The sequence below is a fragment of the Oncorhynchus masou genome, chromosome 29 (genome assembly GCF_036934945.1).
Source record: "Oncorhynchus masou masou isolate Uvic2021 chromosome 29, UVic_Omas_1.1, whole genome shotgun sequence".
NCBI classification, from domain to species: domain Eukaryota; kingdom Metazoa; phylum Chordata; class Actinopteri; order Salmoniformes; family Salmonidae; genus Oncorhynchus; species Oncorhynchus masou.
This window is the reverse complement of record NC_088240.1, coordinates 63,718,354-63,740,807: the sequence shown is the minus strand read 5'-3', so window position 1 is coordinate 63,740,807 and position 22,454 is coordinate 63,718,354. Positions and strand designations below refer to the sequence as shown.

General features: G+C 44.3%; 2 protein-coding genes across 3 annotated transcripts in view; one reads left to right on the top strand and one right to left on the bottom strand.

Moving 5' to 3' along the window:
* LOC135520261 (tumor necrosis factor alpha-induced protein 8-like protein 2) overlaps window positions 1-15,451 on the top strand; it is a 31,307-nt gene extending 15,856 nt beyond the window's left edge. Inside the window, exon 4 of the mRNA XM_064945674.1 lies at window positions 15,367-15,451. The gene's annotated coding sequence lies outside the window, so the exon portion shown is untranslated. The remainder of the gene's footprint in view (window positions 1-15,366) is intronic.
* On the bottom strand, window positions 10,911-21,711 carry LOC135520259 (tropomodulin-4-like). 2 transcript variants are annotated; one of them, XM_064945671.1, is made up of 11 exons: window positions 21,602-21,711; window positions 17,145-17,253; window positions 16,753-16,934; window positions 16,081-16,237; window positions 15,375-15,497; window positions 12,803-12,895; window positions 12,562-12,692; window positions 12,302-12,409; window positions 12,033-12,176; window positions 11,639-11,783; window positions 10,911-11,337 (listed from the first exon to the last, which is right to left on the bottom strand). In XM_064945671.1, exons 3-11 carry the CDS (start codon window positions 16,858-16,860, stop codon window positions 11,315-11,317), a joined length of 1,032 nt encoding a protein of 343 aa, XP_064801743.1. In that variant the 5' UTR covers window positions 16,861-16,934; window positions 17,145-17,253; window positions 21,602-21,711; the 3' UTR covers window positions 10,911-11,314. The 2 variants fall into 2 exon arrangements, with proteins under 2 accessions (XP_064801743.1, XP_064801742.1); XM_064945670.1 differs by lacking the exon at window positions 17,145-17,253.
* Window positions 21,712-22,454: the final 743 nt, after the last annotated feature.

Sequence of the window (22,454 nt, the reverse complement as noted above, 5' to 3'; positions counted from 1 at the left end):
GGTCAAGGGCAGTCAAGTCTGGGGTGAACCAAGGTCTATACAGTGAGGGGGAAAAGTATTTCATCCCCTGCTGATTTTGTATGTTTGCCCACTGACGAAGAAATAATCAGTCTATAATTTTAATGGTAGGTTTATTTGAACAGTGAGAAACAGAATAATAACAACAAAATACAGAAAAACACATGCCAAAAATGTTCTAAATTGATTTGCATTTTAATGAGGGAAATAAGTATTTGACTGCCTCTCACTCACAAAGATTTCTGGCTCCCAGGTGTCTTTTATACAGGTAACAAACTGAGATTAGGAGCACTCCCTTTAAGAGTGTGCTCCTAATCTCAGCTCGTTACCTGTATAAAAGACACCTATCCACAGAAGCAATCAATCAGATTCCAAACTCTCCACCATGGCCAAGTCCAAAGAGCTTTCCAAGGATGTCAGGGACAAGATTGTAGACCTACACAAGACTGGAATGGGCTACCATACCATCGCCCAGCAACTTGGTGAGAATGTGACAACAGTTGGTGCGATTATTCGCAAATGGAAGAAACACAAAAGAACTGTCAATCTCCCTCGGCCTGGGGCTCCATACAAGATCTCACCTCGTGGAGTTGCAATGATCATGAGAACAGTGAGGAATCAGCCCAGAACTACACGGGAGGATCTTGTCAATGATCTCAAGGCAGCTGGGACCATAGTCACCAAGAAAACAATTGGTAACACACTACGCCATGAAGGACTGAAATCCTGCAGCGCCCGCAAGGTCCCCCTGCTCACGAAAGCACATACATGCCCATCTGAAGTTTGCCAATGAACATCTGAATGATTCAGAAGACAACTGGGTGAAAGTGTTGTGGTCAGATGAGACCAAAATGGAGCTCTTTGGCATCAACTCAACTCGCTGTGTTTGGAGGAGGAGGAATACTGCCTATGACCCCAAGAACACCATCCCACCGGAAACATTATGCTTTGCGGGTGTTTTTCTGCTAAGGGGACAGGACCACTTCACCGCATCAAAGGGACGATGGACGAGGCCATGTACCGTCAAATCTTGGGTGAGAACCTCCTTCCCTCAGCCAGGGCATTGAAAATGGGTTGTGGATGGGTATTCCAGCATGACAATGACCCAAAACACACGGCCAAGGCAACAAAGGAGTGGCTCAAGAAGAAGCACATTAAGGTCCTGGAGTGGCCTAGCCAGTCTCCAGACCTTAATCCCATAGAAAATCTGTGGAGGGGGCTGAAGGTTTGAGTTGCCAAACGTCAGCCTTGAAACCTTAATGACTTGGAGAAGATCTGCAAAGAGGAGTGTGGCAAAATCCCTCCTGAGATTTGTGCAAACCTGGTGGCCAACTACAAGAAACGTCTGACCTCTGATTTCCAACAAGGGTTTTGCCACCAAGTACTAAGTCATGCTTTGCAGAGGGGTCAAATACTTATTTCCCTCAATAAAATGGAAATCAATGTATAACATTTTTGATGTGTTTTTCTGGATTTTGTTGTTGTTATTCTGTCTCTCACTGTTATATTATAGACTGATCATTTCTTTGTCAGTGGGCAAACGTACAAAATCAGCAGGGGATCAAATATCTATTTCCCTCACTGTATCTGTTCTTAGTTCTACATTTTTTGAATGGGACATGTTTATTTAAGATGGTGAGGAAAGCACTTTTAAAGAGCAACCAGGCATCCTCTACTGATGGGATGAGGTCAATATCCTCCCAGGAGACCTGGGCCAAGTCAATTAGAAAGGCCTGCTCACATGAAATGTTTTAGGGAGCGTTTGAATGTGATGAAGGGTGGTCGTTTGACCACGGACCCATTACGGACGCAGGCAATGAGGTAGTGATCGCTGGTAGGTTCCTTGATTATTTGTGTGAGATTGAAGGCATCTAGCTTAGAATGTAGGATGGCTGGGGTGTTAAGCATATCCCACCTAACAGTACGAACTCTGAAGATAGATGGGGGGCAATCAATTCACCTATGGTGTCCAGGGCACAGCTGGGAGCTGAGGGGGGTCTATAACAAGCGGCAACGGTGAGAGACTTGTTTCTGAAAAGGTGGATTTTTAAAAGTAGAAGCTCGCACTGTTTGGGTACAGACCTGGATAGTTTTTTTAACCTTTATTTAACTAGGCAAGTCAGTTAAGAACAAATTCTTATTTTCAATGACAGCCTAGGAACAGTGGGTTAACTGCCTGTTCAGGGGCAGAATGACAGATTTGTACCTTGTCAGATTGGGGGTTTGAACTTGCAACCTTCCGGTTACTAGTCTAATGCTCTAACCACTAGGCTACACTGCCGCCCCAGAACTCTGCAGGCCATCTCTGCAGTAGATTGCATCTCCGCCCCCTTCGGCAGTTCTATCTTGTCGGAAAATGTTGTAGTTGGGAATGGACATTTCTGGATTTCTGGTGGCCTTCCTAAGCTAGGATTCAGACACGGCTAGGACATTAGGGTTGGTGGAGTGTTCTAAAGCAGTGAATAAAACACACGTAGGGAGGAGGCCTCTGACGTTAACATGCACGAAACCAAGGCTTTTACGGTTACAGAAGTCAACAAATGAGAGCGCCTGGGGAATGAGAGTGTTGCTGGGGGCTGCAGGGCCTGGGTTAACCTCTACATCACCAGAGGAACAGAGGAGGAGTAGGATAAGAGTATGGCTAAAGGCTATAAGAACTGGTCATCTAATGTGTTCGGAAGGCATAATAAACAGACAAGGGTATGGTTGGATGTGAGAACAGTGGAGGTAAACCTAAGCATTGAGTGAAAATGAAAGGTTTTGTCTCTAGCGGCACCAGTTATGCCAGGTGAGGTCACCCAATGTGTGGGGGGTGAGACAAAAGGGCTATCTACAGTGAAATAAGACAATAATCACTAACCAAAACAGCAATAGACAAGGCATATTGACATTAGCATATTGACATCAGCATACCACCCTGCATACCACTGCTGGCTTGTTTCTGAAGCTAAGCAGGGTTGGTCTTGGTTAGTTCCTGGATGGGAAGACCAGATGCTGCTGGAAGTGGTGTTGGAGGGCCAGTAGGAGGCACTCTTTCCTCTGGTCTAAAAAATATCACAATGCCCCAGGCCAATGATTGGGGACACTGCCCCGTGTAGGGTGCCGTTTTTCGGTTTGGGATGTTAAACGGGTGTCCTGACTCTCTGCGATCATTAAAGATCCCATGGCACTTATCGTAAGAGTAGGGGTGTTAACCTGTTGAAACTCTAGGGGCGCAATTTCATTTTTGGATGAAAAACGTTCCCGTTTTAAACAAGATATTTTTTCACAAAAAGATGCTCGACTATGCATATAATTGATAGCTTTCGAAAGAAAACACTCTGACGTGTCCAGAACTGCAAAGATATTTTCTGTGCGTGCCCTAGAACGTGAGCTTCAGGCAAAACCAAGATGAGACGGCATCCAGGAAATTAGCAGGATTTTTGAGGCTCTGTTTTCCATTGTCTCCTTATATGTCTGTGAATGCGAGTGGAGTAAGTCTGCCCTTTCTGTCGTTTCCCCAAGGTGTCTGCAGCATTGTGACGTATTTGTAGGCATATCATTGGAGGATTGACCATAAGAGACCACATTTACCAGGTGTCCGCCCGTTGTCCTGCGCCGAAATTGGTGCGCAAAAGTCAGCTGCAAGTATTTTTCCATGGAATTTATAGAAGAATGCAGGCTTCCATGAACGATATATCAATGAAGAGATATGTGAAAAAACACCTTGAGGATTGATTCCAAACAACGTTTGCCATGTTTCGGTCGATATTATGGAGTTAATTCGGAAAAAGTTTGACGTTGTAGGTGACTGAATTTTCGGTTCGTTTCGGTAGCCAAATGTGATGTGCAAAATGGAGCGATTTCTCCTACACACAGACGCTTTCAGGAAAAACTGCGCATTTGGTATGTAACTGAGAGTCTCCTCATTGAAAACATCCGAAGCTCTTCAAAGGTAAATGATTTTATTTATTTGGTTATCTGTTTTTTGTGAAAATGTTGCGTGCTAAATGCTACTCAAAATGCTAAGCTAGCTTAGCATACTCTTACACAAATTAGTCAATTGCTATGGTTCAAAAGCATATTTTGAAAATCTGAGATGACAGTGTTGTTAAGAAAAGGCTAAGCTTGAGAGCAGGCGCATTATTTTCATTTTATTTGCGATTTTCAGAAATCGTTAACGTTGCGTTATGCTAATGAGCCTGAGGCTTTAGTCACGATCCCGGATCCGGGATGGGGAGATTCAAGAGGGTAACCCCCATGTCCTGGCTAAATTCCCAATCTGGCCATCAAAACCATCGGTCACCTAATAATCCCCAGTTTACAATTGGCTCATTCATCCCCCTCCTCTCCGCTGTAACTATTCCCTAGGTCGTTGCTGCAAATGAGAATGTGTTCTCAGTCAACTTACCTGGTAAAATAATGGATTAAAAACATTAGGGAGAGGCATGTGTAGCCGAGTGATCATATGGTCCAATGAGTAGCACTAGGTGAGTCTAGTACCTCCCCCAAGATCAAACTGACATAAAAAAATCTAATGAAATGCAACCTACCGTGATCAGAAATCTCAACTAGCAAGCAAGTCTGGCAGGGGGAGATTTTCTGCACAACACTTATCATTGCTGTCAACTTGAATTAATCCTTACCCAGATCTTACTGTTTTCATTTGGCAGACTAAGCACTTCTCATGAGCATCTGTATTTTTCCTAATTTCCGTTCAAGATACACCTGCCTTGTGTGTTCATACCGCCTTGTTTTTGATACAGTTGACATGCTGACATTACACAGAAAGGGGAAAAGACCTTTTCTGTGTAATGTCAGCATATGAATTATAAATTATTTTCCCAAGCAGGAAGCTATATCAAAACCATCTGTGAAGGCTGAATGTGCCTACACGAATCCTTTCTGTGCCAGGGATGAAGTGGTTTTATGGAAAGAAAACAACTGAAAAATGAGATCTTAACGAAACCATGAAAACTATGTTCAAGCTGAAGATAGCCGACAGGTAAAGCTATATAGCTACCTAAGTTACTCAGTGAAATATTTTGTCTTTGTAAACCTGAGGCTTTAGACTAGTGTTGACTATGCGTCATGTTGTTTCCCCCATAGGAACCCTCGAGTTCTGCCCCCCTGTTGACACAGACACGTAAACTCACCCACCACGCCTTACTGAAGACTGTGCTATACAACATTTGGCACAAAAAGACCAGGTACTCTATGCTGAAAGTGATATGTTATTGTGAGTAGTTATTATTACAATCACATTTTCATTGATCTTTTTAAAGATGCATTTCCAGTACTAAGTACTAGTTCCGGACTGTGACATCAGCCCCTCCAGCACAAGACTATCATCACCACATCAAACATCAGTGGAGACAATGATAAGACATCATGTCATTACCCAGTTCCAACAGTAATACACCAGGTAAAGTCTAGATTTATTGTAAATAACATTATAATATTACAAATCTATAATGATTGGTCTCCACCGCTAACCCTTTTGTTCATTGCCATTCATCCTCACTAGTCAATCAGGGATTGTGTCTAATTGGGAGAAATAAGGAAGTGTGTAAGAAGGTGTCAGCCAATGGCGACACAGGAGTCGGAACCTATGACAGCTCAAAGGAGGAGCATTAAATCAAATCAAATTTTATTTGTCACATACACATGGTTAGCAGATGTTAATGCGAGTGTAGCGAAATGCTTGTGCTTCTAGTTCCGACAATGCAGTAATAACCAACAAGTAATCTAACTAACAATTCCTAATCTACTGTCTTATACACAGTGTAAGGGGATAAAGAATATGTACATAAGGATATATGAATGAGTGATGGTACAGAGCAGCATAGGCAAGATACAGTAGATGGTATCGAGTACAGTATATACATGTGAGATGAGTATGTAAACAAAGTGGCATAGTTAAAGTGGCTAGTGATACATGTATTACATAAGGATGCAGTCGATGATATAGAGTACAGTATATAGGTATGCATATGAGATGAATAATGTAGGGTAAGTAACATTATATAAGGTAGCATTGTTTAAAGTGGCTAGTGATATATTTACAACATTTCCCATCAATTCCCATTATTAAAGTGGCTGGAGTTGAGTCAATGTCAGTGTGTAGGCAGCAGCCACTCAATGTTAGTGGTGGCTGTTTAACAGTCTGATGGCCTTGAGATAGAAGCTGTTTTTCAGTCTCTCGGTCCCAGCTTTGATGCACCTGTACTGACCTCGATGATAGCGGGGTGAACAGGCAGTGGCTCGGGTGGTAGATGTCCTTGATGATCTTTATGGCCTTCCTGTAACATCGGGTGGTATAGGTGTCCTGGAGGGCAGGTAGTTTGCCCCCGATGATGCGTTGTGCAGACCTCACTACCCTCTGGAGAGCCTTACGGTTGAGGGCGGAGCAGTTGCCGTACCAGGCGGTGATACAGCCCGCCAGGATGCTCTCGATTGTGCCTCTGTAGAAGTTTGTGAGTGCTTTTGGTGACAAGCCAAATTTCTTCAGCCTCCTGAGGTTGAAGAGGCGCTGCTGCGCCTTCTTCACGATGCTGTCTGTTTGAGTGGACCAATTCAGTTTGTCTGTGATGTGTATGCCGAGGAACTTAAAACTTGCTACTCTCTCCACTACTGTTCCATCGATGTGGATAGGGGGGTGTTCCCTCTGCTGTTTCCTGAAGTCCACAATCATCTCCTTAGTTTTGTTGACGTTGAGTGTGAGGTTATTTTCCTGACACCACACTCCGAGGGCCCTCACCTCCTCCCTGTAGGCCGTCTCGTCGTTGTTGGTAATCAAGCCTACCACTGTTGTGTCGTCCGCAAACTTGATGATTGAGTTGGAGGCGTGCGTGGCCACGCAGTCGTGGGTGAACAGGGAGTACAGGAGAGGGCTCAGAACGCACCCTTGTGGGGCCCCAGTGTTGAGGATCAGCGGGGAGGAGATGTTGTTACCTACCCTCACCACCTGGGGGCGGCCCGTCAGGAAGTCCAGTACCCAGTTGCACAGGGCGGGGTCGAGACCCAGGGTCTCGAGCTTGATGACGAGCTTGGAGGGTACTATGGTGTTGAATGCCGAGCTGTAGTCGATGAACAGCATTCTCACATAGGTATTCCTCTTGTCCAGATGGGTTAGGGCAGTGTGCAGTGTGGTTGAGATTGCATCGTCTGTGGACCTATTTGAGCGGTAAGCAAATTGGAGTGGGTCTAGGGAGTCAGGTAGGGTGGAGGTGATATGGTCCTTGACTAGTCTCTCAAAGCACTTCATGATGACGGAAGTGAGTTCTAGGGGCGGTAGTCGTTTAGCTCAGTTACCTTAGCTTTCTTGGGAACAGGAACGATGGTGGCCCTCTTGAAGCATGTGGGAACAGCAGACTGGTATAGGGATTGATTGAATATGTCCGTAAACACACCAGCCAGCTGGTCTGCGCATGCTCTGAGGGCGCGGCTGGGGATGCCGTCTGGGCCTGCAGCCTTGCGAGGGTTAACACGTTTAAATGTTTTACTCACCTCGGCTGCAGTGAAGGAGAGACCACATTTTTCCGTTGCAGGCAGTGTCAGTGGCACTGTATTGTCCTCAAAGCGGGCAAAAAAGTTATTTAGTCTGCCTGGGAGCAAGACATCCTGGTCCGTGACTGGGCTGAATTTCTTCCTGTAGTCTGTGATTGACTGTAGACCCTGCCACATGCCTCTTGTGTCTGAGCCGTTCAATTGGGATTCTACTTTGTCTCTGTACTGACGCTTAGCTTGTTTGATAGCCTTACGGAGGGAATAGCTGCATTGTTTGTATTCGGTCATGTTACCAGACACCTTGCCCTGATTGAAAGCAGTGGTTCGCACTTTCAGTTTCACACGAATGCTGCCATCAATCCAAGGTTTCTGGTTAGGGAATGTTTTAATCGTTGCTATGGGAACGACATCTTCAACGCACGTTCTAATGAACTCGCACACCGAATCAGCGTATTCGTCAATGTTGTTATTTGACGCAATACGAAACATGTCCCAGTCCACGTGATGGAAGCAGTCTTGGAGTGTGGAGTCAGCTTGGTCGGACCAGCGTTGGACAGACCTCAGCGTGGGAGCTTCTTTTTTAGCTTTTGTCTGTAGGCAGGTATCAGCAAAATGGAGTTGTGGTCAGCTTTTCCGAAAGGGGGGCGGGGCAGGGCCTTATATGCGTCGCGGAAGTTAGAGTAACAGTGATCCAAGGTTTTTCCGCCCCTGGTTGCGCAATCGATATGCTGATAAAATTTAGGGAGTCTTGTTTTCAGATTAGCCTTGTTAAAATCCCCAACAACGATGAATGCAGCCTCCGGATAAATGGTTTCCAGTTTGCAAAGAGTTAAATAAAGTTCGTTCAGAGCCATCGATGTGTCTGCTTGGGGGGGGATATATACGGCTGTGATTATAATCGAAGAGAATTCTCTTGGTAGGTAATGCGGTCTACATTTGATTGTGAGGAATTCTAAATCAGGTGAACAGAAGGATTTGAGTTCCTGTATGTTTCTTTCATCGCACCATGCCTCGTTAGCCATAAGGCATACACCCCCACCCCTCTTCTTACCAGAAAGGTGTTTGTTTCTGTCGGCGCGATGCGTGGAGAAACCCGTTGGCTGCACCGCATCGGATAGCGTCTCTCCAGTGAGCCATGTTTCCGTGAAGCACAGAACGTTAGTCTCTGATGTCCCACTGGAATGCTACCCTTGCTCGGATTTCATCAACCTTGTTGTCAAGAGACTGGACATTGGCCAGAAGAATGCTAGGAAGTAGGGCACGATGTGCCCGTCTCCGTAGTCTGACCAGAAGACCGCTACGTTTCCCTCTTTTTCGGAGTCGTTTTTTGGGGTCGCCTCATGCGATCCATTCCTTTGTCCTGTTTGTAAGGCAGAACACAGGATCCGCGTCGCGAAAAACATATTCTTGGTCGTACTGATGGTGAGTTGACGCTGATCTTATATACAGTAGTTCTTCTCGGCTGTATGTAATGAAACCTAAGATGACCTGAGGTACTAATGTAAGAAATAACACATTACCTTAAATTGAAAAGGTACTATGTAACTAGAAAGTCCTGACTCTCATTCAGCGTCACCGCTAATCTGCATTTGTCAGTTGATTCCAATTTCTCACTGGCTTCATGCATAGTTTAAGTTTTGTTTTGAATAGTTTATTAAACTTGCCTTTCCCCATGTGAACATTAGCAGGGTAGTGTGACATCGTTATTCAATTGAGTTGTTTTTCAAATGTGAAGGCTGCAGTTATGCAAGTTCACCACCTAGAGTTCAGTATGCCATTTTAACTTTTCTACCACCTCGCTCTTTCACTTTCTGCCTCAGTGCGGGGCGGCTGCAGGACAGGAGTGACCCGTGCGTAAAGGATGAGAATGTGGAATTTGATTCAGATGAAGAGGATCCCTCCCATCCTCCCACTGACTCAGAGGGCTGACCAGATGAGCAGCAGGGACCAGACCTCAACACCAGCACCTTCCCAAAATCCCTAGCCCTTTCCTCAAACCCTGCTGCTGACACAAAAGTCCCATTTGGACATACATCTGACTCAACAATTATGAATGGCACTCTGTTGCAGTACTGACAACACTAGAAGAGCAGCACTAGAACATCTTGAACTGCCTCCATGCTTCCTTTGTTTACTCTACCTCAGGGTAGACACATTGGTGCTTGAGACAATGCTTTGACTGTTGTCACCCTGCGAGGGGTGGGAAGGGGGACGATTCTCAGCACCCTTTGTGTTATTCCGTTCGCCCATTTTATTTAGGTCCAACACCTCCCCTGTTAAAGCTAAGCTGTGAGCTTACCATAAATCATCAGCAGATATGACAATATTACTGCTAATCTTGGTAGTGTAACCACCGGTTAACATTCTTCAGAAGGTTCTGATTTGTGGCTCACCCCTAGACCACTCTATATATTGTATAACCCCCCTCCCTAGAGAAAGCGAGCGTGCGGACGTAACTTGGGTTAGTTTAAAACGATGACGTTAAAATGTGGCAAACTGAGTACCTGATTATTATTTGTGAGCTCATTGCGTGACTGCCACAAGGCGTTTGGAATGTTTGTTGACTGCATCGACACGGGAGCTCAACTGTCTTGTGTGTCATCAAGGCTGATCATGTTATGGAGTTAAATTGTCAATGCAATAAGTCATGTTGACTTTATCATGTTACTTGTACTTTCAGATGACTAAACAAAACAATTGTCCTCCACTGCTAACAATGTCTGTTTGAATAACCCAGATACAAGGGAGTAAAATAAAGCACCACTTAACTTAGAACTGTATACCAGGTCAGTCACTAAATACCTTGCATGGTACCCTACATAACTATAAATACACATGCACTTTACTGTGGCTGAATGATCAAAGGGGAATAAATAACCCTGGGAATAGCATCTGGTATGGCAATACTGACCTTAAGTCACTACAAGCCTGGTCCCTGTGCCATTTCTTTACAAGAAATTCTGACGGTTGCTTAAATTGAGCATGATAATCAAAACGCATTGCTTATACAGGTATAAAATTAATGTGTACATGGAAAATGGAGCCACTCCAATGCTGTGAAAATCCTCAGAGGTTAGCAGCTGTTTGGTGAGGGTTCATGAATCTCCTTGGGTGCATATGGGTGCCCCCTCCCCTTCAGACCCTTTAAAAGTTGGTATTTTCTGAGCAGGGTAACTCAAGCCCAGAGGACTAGGTTACATACCCAATAGAGGGGGGTAAAAATAGGTTGGGGTTGGGGGGATCCGACGGGCTCAATGAGGTATTGAATAGTTACGATTCTCACGATCTCGGAGCACACAGTGTACTCTTGTATCTGCTCGCATCTTGTACCTTGTGTCAGCTCTGAATTTTGAACCATAGACATGAATGTTGAAATGGCAAAAATATCACATTCAGCCCATTAAAACAATGAATTATTTAAACGTTTATTAAAAGTATTTACAGATATTATTTTCCTAGATATAGCACCACTACCATGTAGGAGTTTTATCACCTCCATTTTCGGAGTATTATCATGGTGTACTCTAGAAGCATAAATGACACTTTGCAACGATGTGACCTATGTATTCTTTTATGATGAATTCAATGGTCTACAAAAAGCTGTGGTAAACAAAATGCTTGGACACAGAAATCGAAATGAACACCCGGACTTGTGATGAGGCACAGAGGGGTTGTAAAGGCTAGTTGCGCCCCATTGACAAAGCTAGCGCAAAGCTGTCAATGGCCGTTTTTAGAGTTGTTAGGTCCAAGGGGCTGAGTTGATTAGGCTCACGTCTTGAGAGCACAATCTTGTTGCTCCACTCTCGTCTCATCTTACTCTCTGTTGACGAACTGGATAGAGAAAGAAAAGGAACGATATGAGTCAGCCAGAGTACATTATCAATGGTCATCCGAAAGCTGAAATACCTCAGTAACAGGTAGAACATGCAGAACACCTAGGACATCTAAACATGAACTGAAATGTAATCTGTCATTATCTCAGAATTATTGCCACTTTCTGAGGGTATTATGACAGCCTCGTCACAAAAACCCCAACAGGAAGAATGTCAAGCGCTTTAACATTGACCATGGCAGATGACGCGCAACTGAAATACAATAACTGACCGTATGCATGCATTCTCCAGACACTCACTCATGTCGTTGTTCCTGGTGATGGCGATGGCTGCTCTAGCCCGAGGCCCCTGCTGGGTGAAGTGGTAGCCGATCTTTACGATGCTGGAGTTGTTCTCCAACATGGTGGCAATCTCCATCTCACAGGAGTCCCCCAGTTTCTGTCTCTAGGAGTGGGGTGGGTTAAAGGATGAAAAGGACTTCAATAACCCCATAACCACACAATACAATCATAGCTTTGTCTTGTTATAAGTTTATCATAGTTTTTTCTCTCTCCAAAGTCTTTTTGTGTCTCTTGAGGAACTCATAAGGAATTTGTTTTATATTCAGTTGTTTATACAGCCTACATACAGTATGTAGCACTATTCAAATGCATGTATTCATACTACAGCATACTTTCTGTATGGGTGTCTGACCTGGTTGTCGATCTTGAGCTCGGTCAACGTGTTGTTGTTGGCCATGGCCTTGACGATGGCATTCATGCCCTCGCAGGTGATGAAGTTGGACTCGATGTTAAGACTCTGCAGAGTGGTGTTCTCCTGGAGCATCTCAGCAACTGCCTGGTTCACACACATCCACACTTATGTTACTAGAGTCACATTCATTAGTAACAGGTGAAAATTACAATAAGGATGTGAAAATGAGGATTCTTTGTGGCTAGTCTGCGGGAGAAGGATGTACTCACATAGGCCACGGGGTCGTTGCTACGGGTAGCGGCAATGCTCAGATACTCCACGTGGGTGTTGCCCTTCATCGCCTCAAAGATCTCTTTCAGTGTTGGGATGGGAACGTCCTACAGGACAGACAGACATCAATCACTGTATGCTGATTCAGTACGCCATAACACACGAGGCTACACGCTACCATCAAGGGATCTCATCTTCCATTGTAGAATTGGTCACTGTGTACGTTCAGACCATAGGATCTAAAGCCCACTGGCTTCACCTTGATGTTGTTGAGGTTGACATCAAACAGGCTGCTGTCGTTTTTCTGGATCAGCTGAAGGGTTTCCTCCACGTTTGTGGGGTTGGGGGGCTCGTCTGGGAAGACCTTGAATGCATCTGGTTTTACCACACCTAAAAGCACAGGAGTATCACAGATTAGTGTAAGACTTTCCTAAACATGTAATATACAGAATACCATAGCAGGTATGTTCTGCTCTGCTGGTCAACCTCGTCATACGTACTGTTGATGCCCTCTGTGTTGGCGATGGTACCAGTGGTGCCCAAGGCGTCGTAGTACTGCTTGTTGCTCATCAGTGTGTACATTCCCAGAATAGCTGCAAAGAAATGGGACGGATTTATATATCTGTAACTCTCTTTCACCATCCAGTAATATTTCCTCAGTTCAACATAATTAATGGTAGCTGTCAGCTGAGACCTTCAGCATGTTATTGTCCCAGTAAGTAATCACAAGGCCTTAATTATAACTAAACTGAGAGAGTATGTGACTGCAATTATTTATGAGGGCATTGTTTTGACAGGCAGGTCTCCCAATCTCAATTATACTCTACATATCTTCACGTAGAGAGGTGTATCTATTTCAACAACTGTTGTATACACCCAACACTGTGCAGTACATTGTATCATGAGAAATACTTGGTACAGTATTTACCATGTTATGCACGTGCCTACTCTGTCTGCTTGACCAGATAAGGACATTGTAGCCTTTCCTCAGTTCTTACAGAGAGAGCTGCAGTCCCTGTCTTTAATCTCAGTGCCTCCAGGCCCTAAGGACGTTATGACACCAAACATGAATGTGAGCCATGCAGACACACCAAGCCCAATGTTATTCTAACTGAAAATGTGCCAACACGTAATGAATGGTTATTCGGCCCCTCATTTAGATGCATACATAGACATAGAGGCCATTGTATTGTTCAGTTTGACACCATGCCCTGGGGACGAGTACTTTGAATTCCAAATATGCGGGTGAGTTAGCTCAGCACTGCTAATTTTACAAGATGGGACGTAGGATGTAGAACAATGGGCTCCTGAAAATATAGACTGGTGCTGCTGTTGCTTTGCTCAAATCTCCAGTAGAGGGCAGCACTTTGAGTGCCTCTCCCAGTCTCATTACAGTCGGCCCCTCGCCACCAAACTGTGTCACACACCAACTGCTGTGGCAGCAAACCCCCACCGGCCCCTGCCCCCGGGCTCCGACCTGGGGCAGGCTGGGAATTATGGGAGGGAAGGCCTTGTGAGGAGAGAGGGATCCAGAGTCAGCTGGTCTGGTGCAAAATGTGCCCATGTCACCCAGCTTGACTCTACAGTAGCTTTTACAACCCAGCCTCTCAATAATAACAACAATTCCCAAAATACCATCAGTATTATTAAGAGTAAAAAGTATCAATTAAATCTCTACCGACTGAGGTCTCCCTCCCTTGCTGCTGGTGGAGCTGGCCAGGCAGCTATGCTATTGTGGACTCAGATCCAGCACCAAACAAAAGAGTGACAGAGGCTAACGAAAGTTTAATCCTCATCTGGACTCCCTCCAGGGTCAAAACTTTGTTCTCAATGAGGGGGTTAATGACAGGCTAATCTATGTGGACACACAGTTCCACTCCCCAAACTCCCCACTGTGACTTTCCAGACGCCTATGCTCTGTGGCTGTGGCTCTGCCATTAAAGGAAAAGCAGTTAGGAGGCCTGCCCCTCGGACTGAGGCAGGCCTGGCTCCCTTGCACAGTGGGTGGATACGGACGGGGGATTTAACTATTGTGATAAACAGTGTTTGTTCTGGGCCATACTCGGAATGATATATGCATAAAAGAGGATTCTCATCGAATTAGATATCATTTGGAAACAAAAAATGTACTGTGTGTTTTTTGGGTGAAAATCGCCTATATCAAATTGAACCATAAATAACTTTGTTGTTTTGAAAACAATGTCAGAGAGCACAGATGCAGTAAATGATTAAGTCCTTGTTTGGCGTTGTTATGAAGTAAGCACAGTGAGAGTGTAAAAACAACCAACAAATCTGGTTGGTACTGTAAGTGTTGACCGCACGAGACCAAAATATCTGTTGAATGCATGTTCAAGCTGAACTGAACTCATTTCACATCTCCATTGGGGTAAACATGAAAAAAAATGAAAACTTGTTGATTCAATGAATTACCTTTTAAAACATGGTTGCCTCTTTGGTATAAATTGATATAGTAGCTTTACCCAACAGACAAGTCTTTGACTCCCTCCCCATCCCTCTTTCCATTCCTTCCTTATTTTGGTGGCTCTTGGCCAGCTTATTTTTGTGTTGCTGCTGAGCGCATGGAATTGGAGCCCTCCCATGCCATGTCCCACATCCCATGTCTCTGCATGTCTCTATATGTGGGAGTGGGTCTGTGAAGCGCTGGAACAATAATACTATGAATCAATGAGGAATTGAATAATATGGGTCTATGACAAGATAATAAAATAGGCCAGGGTCATTGTAAACAATTGGGTTCCAATACACAGGGCTGGCTGTGAGCCAATGAGGTAACCATGGGCTGTTTTCCCCTAAGGTGGGCGGGGCCACAATGTTCTATCTACCGGCTGGGAGTATTGGGCAACATCACATTGGGGGTAGGGCGGCAGGTAGCCTAGCGGTTGGGCCAGGTAACAGAAAGGTAGCTGGTTGGAATCCCTGAGCTGACTAGGTGAAAAATCTGATGATGTGCCTTTGAGCAAGGCACTTAACCCTAAATGCTCCTGTAAGTTGCTCTGGACAAGAGCATCTGCTAAATGACAAACAATGTTTTTTTAAATTATAGATTCTCACCTGCGATGTCACACATCTCAGCGTCTGTGGCATTCTTCAGAGCCTCCTCCAGCTCAGGCTCCAGGGTGATCTGCTCATGGTCGGGGATCTTTCCATGGCCCTCCTTAGGAACAAACGCTCTCCCTGGAGAGGGACAGAGAGAGAGAAGAAGGAGAGAGAAAGGCACACATACAAAGGGACTGTCAGGGCAACAAGTATCCAAGGGGTCATTAGCAGACTGTGTAGCACACGTGTTTGTTTGGTACAATCGAGGGGAAAATCTTTGTTCTCTCAGTAAGTATCTTGTATCATATAACATTCTTTGAGACTATAAAAATTGCCATGATTTTAATATGCCCCTTACAGTGGATTAGTCTGTGTTGTGGTAAAAAAAAATGATTTGGATTGTTTCTGAAAACACTAAGAACACCCTGGTTTATATTGGCTTTGTGAATAAACTCCAATAAACTACATTTTCCATTGTATAATTGTATGCATCTCATTTCCATATCAATGTTACACAAACCGATAAAATTACACTTTTAAGTCATCACTTACCATTACTTATGTATAAAGTTCAAAACATAGGATTGTTTTTCAGTTTAAAGCAGTGGTTCTGAAACTGTGGGTCGGGACCCAAAAGTCACTCATGTAAGAGCCCCCCCCCCCCCCCCCCCCAGTGTAGTGTGGAGTCAATAGTGTTGTTCAGTAGTGTAGTGTACCGTACCTTTCTTCTCGCCAGTAAAGGGCACCAGGTCGTCTCTGTCCTCGTGCTCCAGAGCTGTTTTCTCTAAGTGATCCAACAGGGCGTCACGGTCAAACGCCCCCGTTGCGCTCTTCTTGGTCTGGTCACGCTGGCGGTACCCGGCTGGCAGGATGGCATTCTGGGACAGAAACAGTAGGGGTCAGAGGGCATGTGGACATTGTACAAAGAGTTCTGAATTCTCTGGGGTTCTAGTAACTGGTTGTGTGAGACTGTGTTTTTTTTAGATGTTGGAAAATGGATTTATACTATTTATGACTACAGTTTAAAGCTACGTAATCCCCCGGAAATTCCTAAGTAAGTCTTACAATGTCAGAGAACAAGATAACATGGGGATTGTGTTCTGTGTGTATCAGTGAATCTGATGTACAAGGCACGCCAGGATTGTGGGTTCGGTTCCAGGGCCACCCACATGTAAAATGTATGCATGGATGACGAAGTCGCGTTTGGATGGAAAGTGTCTGCTAAATGGCTTATTATTATTATTATTATTATTATTATTATTATTATACAATGAGCCTTGTGCATTCCTCAGTCTTTGAGTCCTAAAGGCTTCCCCCATGCCCATATATTGTGTGCTGGAGGTATCTTTTCTACAATTAATTCTCTTTTTTTGTTACCAGGGGCCCTCAGTACCTCGGGGTCCATCTCCAGCAGCTCACACTCTAGCGCCTCTATCTCCTCAGGGCTCATCCCTTTGAGGATAGCATCCTCGTCGATGTCCCGGGGGTCGCTTTTCGACATGTCTGCAGGCTGGCTGGGCTCCTAGCTAGGGTCACAAACACACCACACACCCCTGGGGTAGAGCAGGGCACTGTCTGTGGGGAGAGGCAAGAGAAAGGAGAGGATGCACTTGTGAGACAGGGATACAGATTGGACAGCTCCTGACAGATATGACCTCTGATAATAACAGTGAAGGATACTATGTGTTGGTGTCCTGTTAAAACTAGGCAGTGTGACAGAACCTGGGTAGCTAAGACTTAAGCACACCAACTATTTTCATGGACTGTGTCTCGTGAGCAACTTACGATCTCCATTGAGTATTATTGTTGCCAGTCCACAGTGTTGCCTCTATGAGGGTATGATGGTAATAATAACTGTATTTCCAGTGATCAACACACATTTCACTGGAGAACCCTGCGGTACACATGAATGCACAAATAAGCACTACTGGGCTACAATGCACAAACACTGCAACATTTGAACTGAGCACTCCTTTTCCCTCCGGAAACTGAACTGAAATGAACACACTCCTATAGAACTGAAGCTATGGATTCAAAAGGTAGAGGGAGAGAGCGAGGGAGAAGGAAAGAAAACGTGAAGGAGAGGGAGAGAAAGTGCAGGTTCTTTGCTATTCTTAGTTCCAATGTGGTGAGCTAGGGGTTTAGAGTTACAGAGGCGAGGACAGCGGAGCAGAGGGATGCGTTCCCTTATTTATCACTGGCTGACACCCGCTAGCGGCCCCACCCGTATTCCCTCTACACCCACCGGTGGACAAGCCCCGATAGAGACACAACACAGACCGGAGGACAGTTTCAAGCGAGAGATGAGCTCAACCATGAAACAAACACAGAGCCTTGGCACTCAGTGGAATAAATACAACAACAATATCATACCTCTGGGAAAACAGGTGACTCATAGGTATGAGTAACGCACCTATCAAATGGTCAAAGCCATTTACATTTTCAATTTTAAATCCACATTCCATTTCATATTAGTCTTATTAGGAAATGTTTTCAGAATTGACCCTAATTGTTGGCCCTGACCACTTATATGGTAAATAAAACACAAAATTGGACCTTTATGTGAGGAACCGTAAGTCTACCATTGAAACCGAAACAGTTCTATGAGAGCTATTCAAGTTTACTGACAAGCTCAAGTCAATGATTGGCAATTTAACACTCCAAGTCAATAACAGAAAACCTCATTCATCCATCAATAGGAAATCAATGTCCTGGGTGTTGAACAAGTCCATTAGCAGCTGATTGTTGTGGTGTCTAACCTTGTTCCTTTCTGCAAAGGTAACAGTGGTGTGCTTTGCAGCCCTAGATCAAGTTACAATGTCAAACGTTATTAGAGTGGCCACACACACATCTTGTGACTTATTGCAAACAAACACCGACACACCTTGTGACTAACGAATAGACTGCATTCATTGAATGCTTAGTCTATCTGTAAATAATGCTCAGGGGATGACAATACCCTTGTGTGTGTGTACGTGTGTGTACGTGTGTGTACGTGTGTTTTGCCATGTCGTAATTAGTGAGTTATCATAGAATTACAGTAAAACATACCATTACCACATAAAAATGGGAAAGGGTGTGTATAATAACTTCAAGTGTGTGAAGTGTTTTCGTGTGTGACGCTGGCATGTGTCCATGTATGTTTGTGCTGCATTGTGCTGAGGGGACACCTCGTCAGCACAGTGCAGCTCTAATGTGTTAAGCCAATGACACAAACATTGGATCAAACAGCTGAGTGTGTAAAAAGATGGAAGTAATTATGGAGCAAACAACTGTATGTACCTTTAAGTTTACATCTTTCCCTGATGAGGACGTAGTGCCGAGAAGCATTGGCATTTAGTTTGTTCTCTTACACATTGCAGGAACAACTTGGACTTGACTGGATGCAAAAGCAGCACGGCTTTCTCCTTTTCTCATTTGTATGGACAGATGAGGACAAACTTACAACTTCATTGAGCTACATTCAGGTGTAACACAACGGGGCAACATCCAAACATGAATCTCCTGATTCAACTGCACCAAAGCTCTTGAGCCCACAAGGTTTGTTTGAATAAATAGGCTGCATGAACTATCACTCTGAGTTTTACAACATCCTTGCCTCAGTATACAACTCTACTAAGTGCAGAAGTTTTACTGTGTATGAATGAGACTATACCGTTTCAACACAACAAGTGTTCTATCTGAAACCTTAAAAAGCTTTCTGACAAATGTGCTTGATAAGTGTTCAAGAGGCAGATTGCCATGTTTTGTTTCATTATGTGATTTTCCTGCGATTTGAAACATACAGCTTTCAGGATTTAATGAGCATGTTTCATATTCCTGGGAGATGTCAGACTGGAAAGTAGTGCGCAACACACCGGTCCATAGTATTCTCATCGGGTTCCTATGGGAACCAACCAACCTAGTATCTGAGGGGAACAGTGTCACCTGACAAAGCCTGCTGGACATTTCTTTCAATCTGGAATCTCAACCATTCCCTGCACCTGGGTTATGCCTGGCTAAGAGATTCTCTTGGTAAAGATAGTTATTTAATCACTACACATTACTTAACCACATACCACTTCAAGCATCTTTATCTTAGTTGTGGCCGCTAACCATCCTAGGAGTTGGTTAGCAAAATCCCAGCGACCTGTGCCGCTCCGGTGGACCTCTGGTTCAGCCAATCAAAACTTCCGAAAATTGACACCTGGCTGCACAGATAGCCACTCGGAGCACATCTGTTGAGAGGAGTGGGGACCACCAAACTGGTGCATCCACTTATATTCATCATGGCTTTATGTTAATTTCCTATCAACTGCATGGCATGGTGGCCATGATGTCACACACTGTTGTGTTAGAGAGGCTCTGCTTTTTCCACTAGTGTCATCTGGTTCTGACAACGCTCACTCCCACTTTGTTATCTCAGCTACTCTGTGCAGGTCCACTAAAAGCTTGTGGAGCCTTGGGACCAAATTAAGGGTCCACAAGCTGTATGATGATGTCCACTCCAAGTTCAATATCCTACAAAGTTACAACAACTCATACAAAACAACTGTCTTGTTGTACAGTCAAATGTGACTGTTCGTACAATGTTCCGACAAACCACATGACTTGGGTGATACTGGAAAGATCATTAGAGAGAGGGCCCAACGTGTCAAAGCAGTGAGTCACTCCTCCGTTTGACAGGTCAAAATATTTCACATTATTGTGTAAAATTCCAAATCAACCGCAGCTTAATTTTAGCTTCACAGGTCAGCTACTTCCAACGGTGTAAATCTTTCCCGGCTTTGGTTGCAGCATTCACCACACACTGGAGTTCCACTTGGAGGACTTAAAGCAACTTGTCTGAGAATATCGTCTACTGTCCAACATGGAAGGGTTGTTGTTCCACTGAATTGTGGGAGGAAAAAGAGGCAAAGGTACCTGAAAAATGTAAATGCTCATATTTTTATTTAGCTGAGGAAACTGTTCTCATCTACATTGTATGAACATATGTTCTTGGCCTCCATGGTATTTGCCATTCACCATAACTACAATGTTTTGATGACAACACATCAATATGGAAGTTTTCATAGCCTAAATGCAAGTAGAATTGCTTTTAAAGTACAAGCAACTGTTCAGAAAATAGTAAGAAATATCTAGTAGGTGGGAATATATCTTTACAGCAATACAAGGACATTGTAATTCAGCTCCATGCGTCTCTAAGCTGCTGTAAGTCCACATCGTTAGCCATGGTGAATACACACATTTTGTGCCTGTTTTAAAGACTTTAGCACAAATCAGCTGCAACTGGCCCTAAAGACGACTTGATCCAGCCAACACAGCTATTCAAAGGTCATGTGTTGCAGTTAAGTTAGCTGGGAGTGCGTTTGAGGGACGACCCCTTAAATCTACCATCCCCTGAGACAACATCACAAAAGTGTAGAGTGATGGACAGCTATGAGATGACTTAACCCCAGCATACCAGAAAAAAAGATATTCAATTGAGTGACAATACTTTAGCTTAGGGTTTCACTGGACTCCCATAGGAGAAACAGGAAAACGTCTCTGCATACTCCCAGTCAGATGCAAATGTATTTATTGTGGCTGAGCATTCGGTCAGTCAACCTTCATCAGAGCACTGGACTCCCATTGGAAATGCCCAACTGTCAACTGTCAAAGCCGTGGCCAATATAATCCAATTTTTTTATTTCACCTTTATTTAACCAGGTAGGCTAGTTGAGAACAAGTTCTCATTTGCAACTGCGACCTGGCCAAGATAAAGCATAGCAGTGTGAACAGACAACACAGAGTTACACATGGAGTAAACAATTAACAAGTCAATAACACAGTAGAAAAAAAGGGGAGTCTATATACATTGTGTGCAAAAGGCATGAGGAGGTAGGCGAATAATTACAATTTTGCAGATTAACACTGGAGTGATAAATGATCAGATGGTCATGTACAGGTAGAGATATTGGCAATTAGAAGACCAACACACCAACTTATACAGTCAAAGTTAAGTATTCAAGCAATACCAACATATTCCAATGTTGGATGAAATGAACCTGCTATAAAGTTGTTCAATTCTAATACTGTCAAACTATATTCACAAACTCGTTTCCCTAACTTTTCTGTCCCTGACACAGTCTCTCACACACAGACACATGCACATTGGGTATAGCTTAGCCCCAAGCAGACACAGAGAGAGAGAGATTAAAGAAAGGGCCACCCTCATGCCAACGGTATCCCCACAGTTGAGAGAGAAGCAGCCTCCCACCTACCTTCACAGAGTTGCAGTGCTGGAGCCCTCTACAAGGCAAAGCCTGCTGTTGGAACCTGAGAATGGTGGTTCTCTTTTTTTCTATCCCCTCCCACCGGTTTTCTTTTTTCTATACCCCCCCCCCCCTCCACTCCCTTCTCCTATCTCCCCCTCCTCTTATCTCCCCCTCCCCTCCTCTCCCCTCCTCTCATCTCCCCCTCCCCTCTCTTCTCTTGCTGTCCAGCCTTCTATGCTGAGACGGGGATACTGGCAGCACTTTGAGAGGTCAGCATTTTATTACTCTGGCTTTGCAAGAGTGACTGTGAATCACTAAGCAGAGAGAGAGGGACAGAGCGAGAGAGAGAGAGGGAGAGACATGAAGGGAGGGGGTTGAGTGATGCCAATGTACTAATCAGTGCCTCAATTAATAGAGAGCCAACCAAGTGTAGTAGGTAACAGTGACATCTACTGGTGCTTTCTGAATCTCTGACAAAAGTTGTAACTACAGTTTATCAGGTTAAGACAGTATAGAGTGGTACTCTGTGGTATTCATAATTCCTATCGTACCATTACTCGACATCTCCAGCCCAGACTCCACTTTAATAATATGCTCGGCTACCACATTTAGCGACAACATGTGATTTGAGTATCAGAGTGGCCAATAGGGTCATCAGATGAGTCCATCAAATTGATCAACACTGGGGTGACCTAAACTGTGAACTTCCAGTGACCTGAAACAAACAGAACATGACATGGAGGAGAGTTCCAAGGGGTTGGCTACCTAAGCGTAAGTGAACAGGTTACATGTTTGGGTTAATGCACGCTTCACAAAGTAGCTCTAGGGGTCAGTGTTACCATCAGTTGATATTTTTAGG

Bases quoted from the DNA above. Each gene is read 5' to 3' on its own strand.
- LOC135520259 (XM_064945671.1), bottom strand. From the start codon at position 16,860: ATGTCGAAAAGCGACCCCCGGGACATCGACGAGGATGCTATCCTCAAA. The intron at 12,896-15,374 runs GTGAGAATCTAT...ATTTCTTTGCAG, and splicing joins TGAGATGTGTGACATCGCAG to CTATTCTGGGAATGTACACA. The intron at 12,693-12,802 runs GTACGTATGACG...CTGTGCTTTTAG, and splicing joins CAACACAGAGGGCATCAACA to GTGTGGTAAAACCAGATGCA.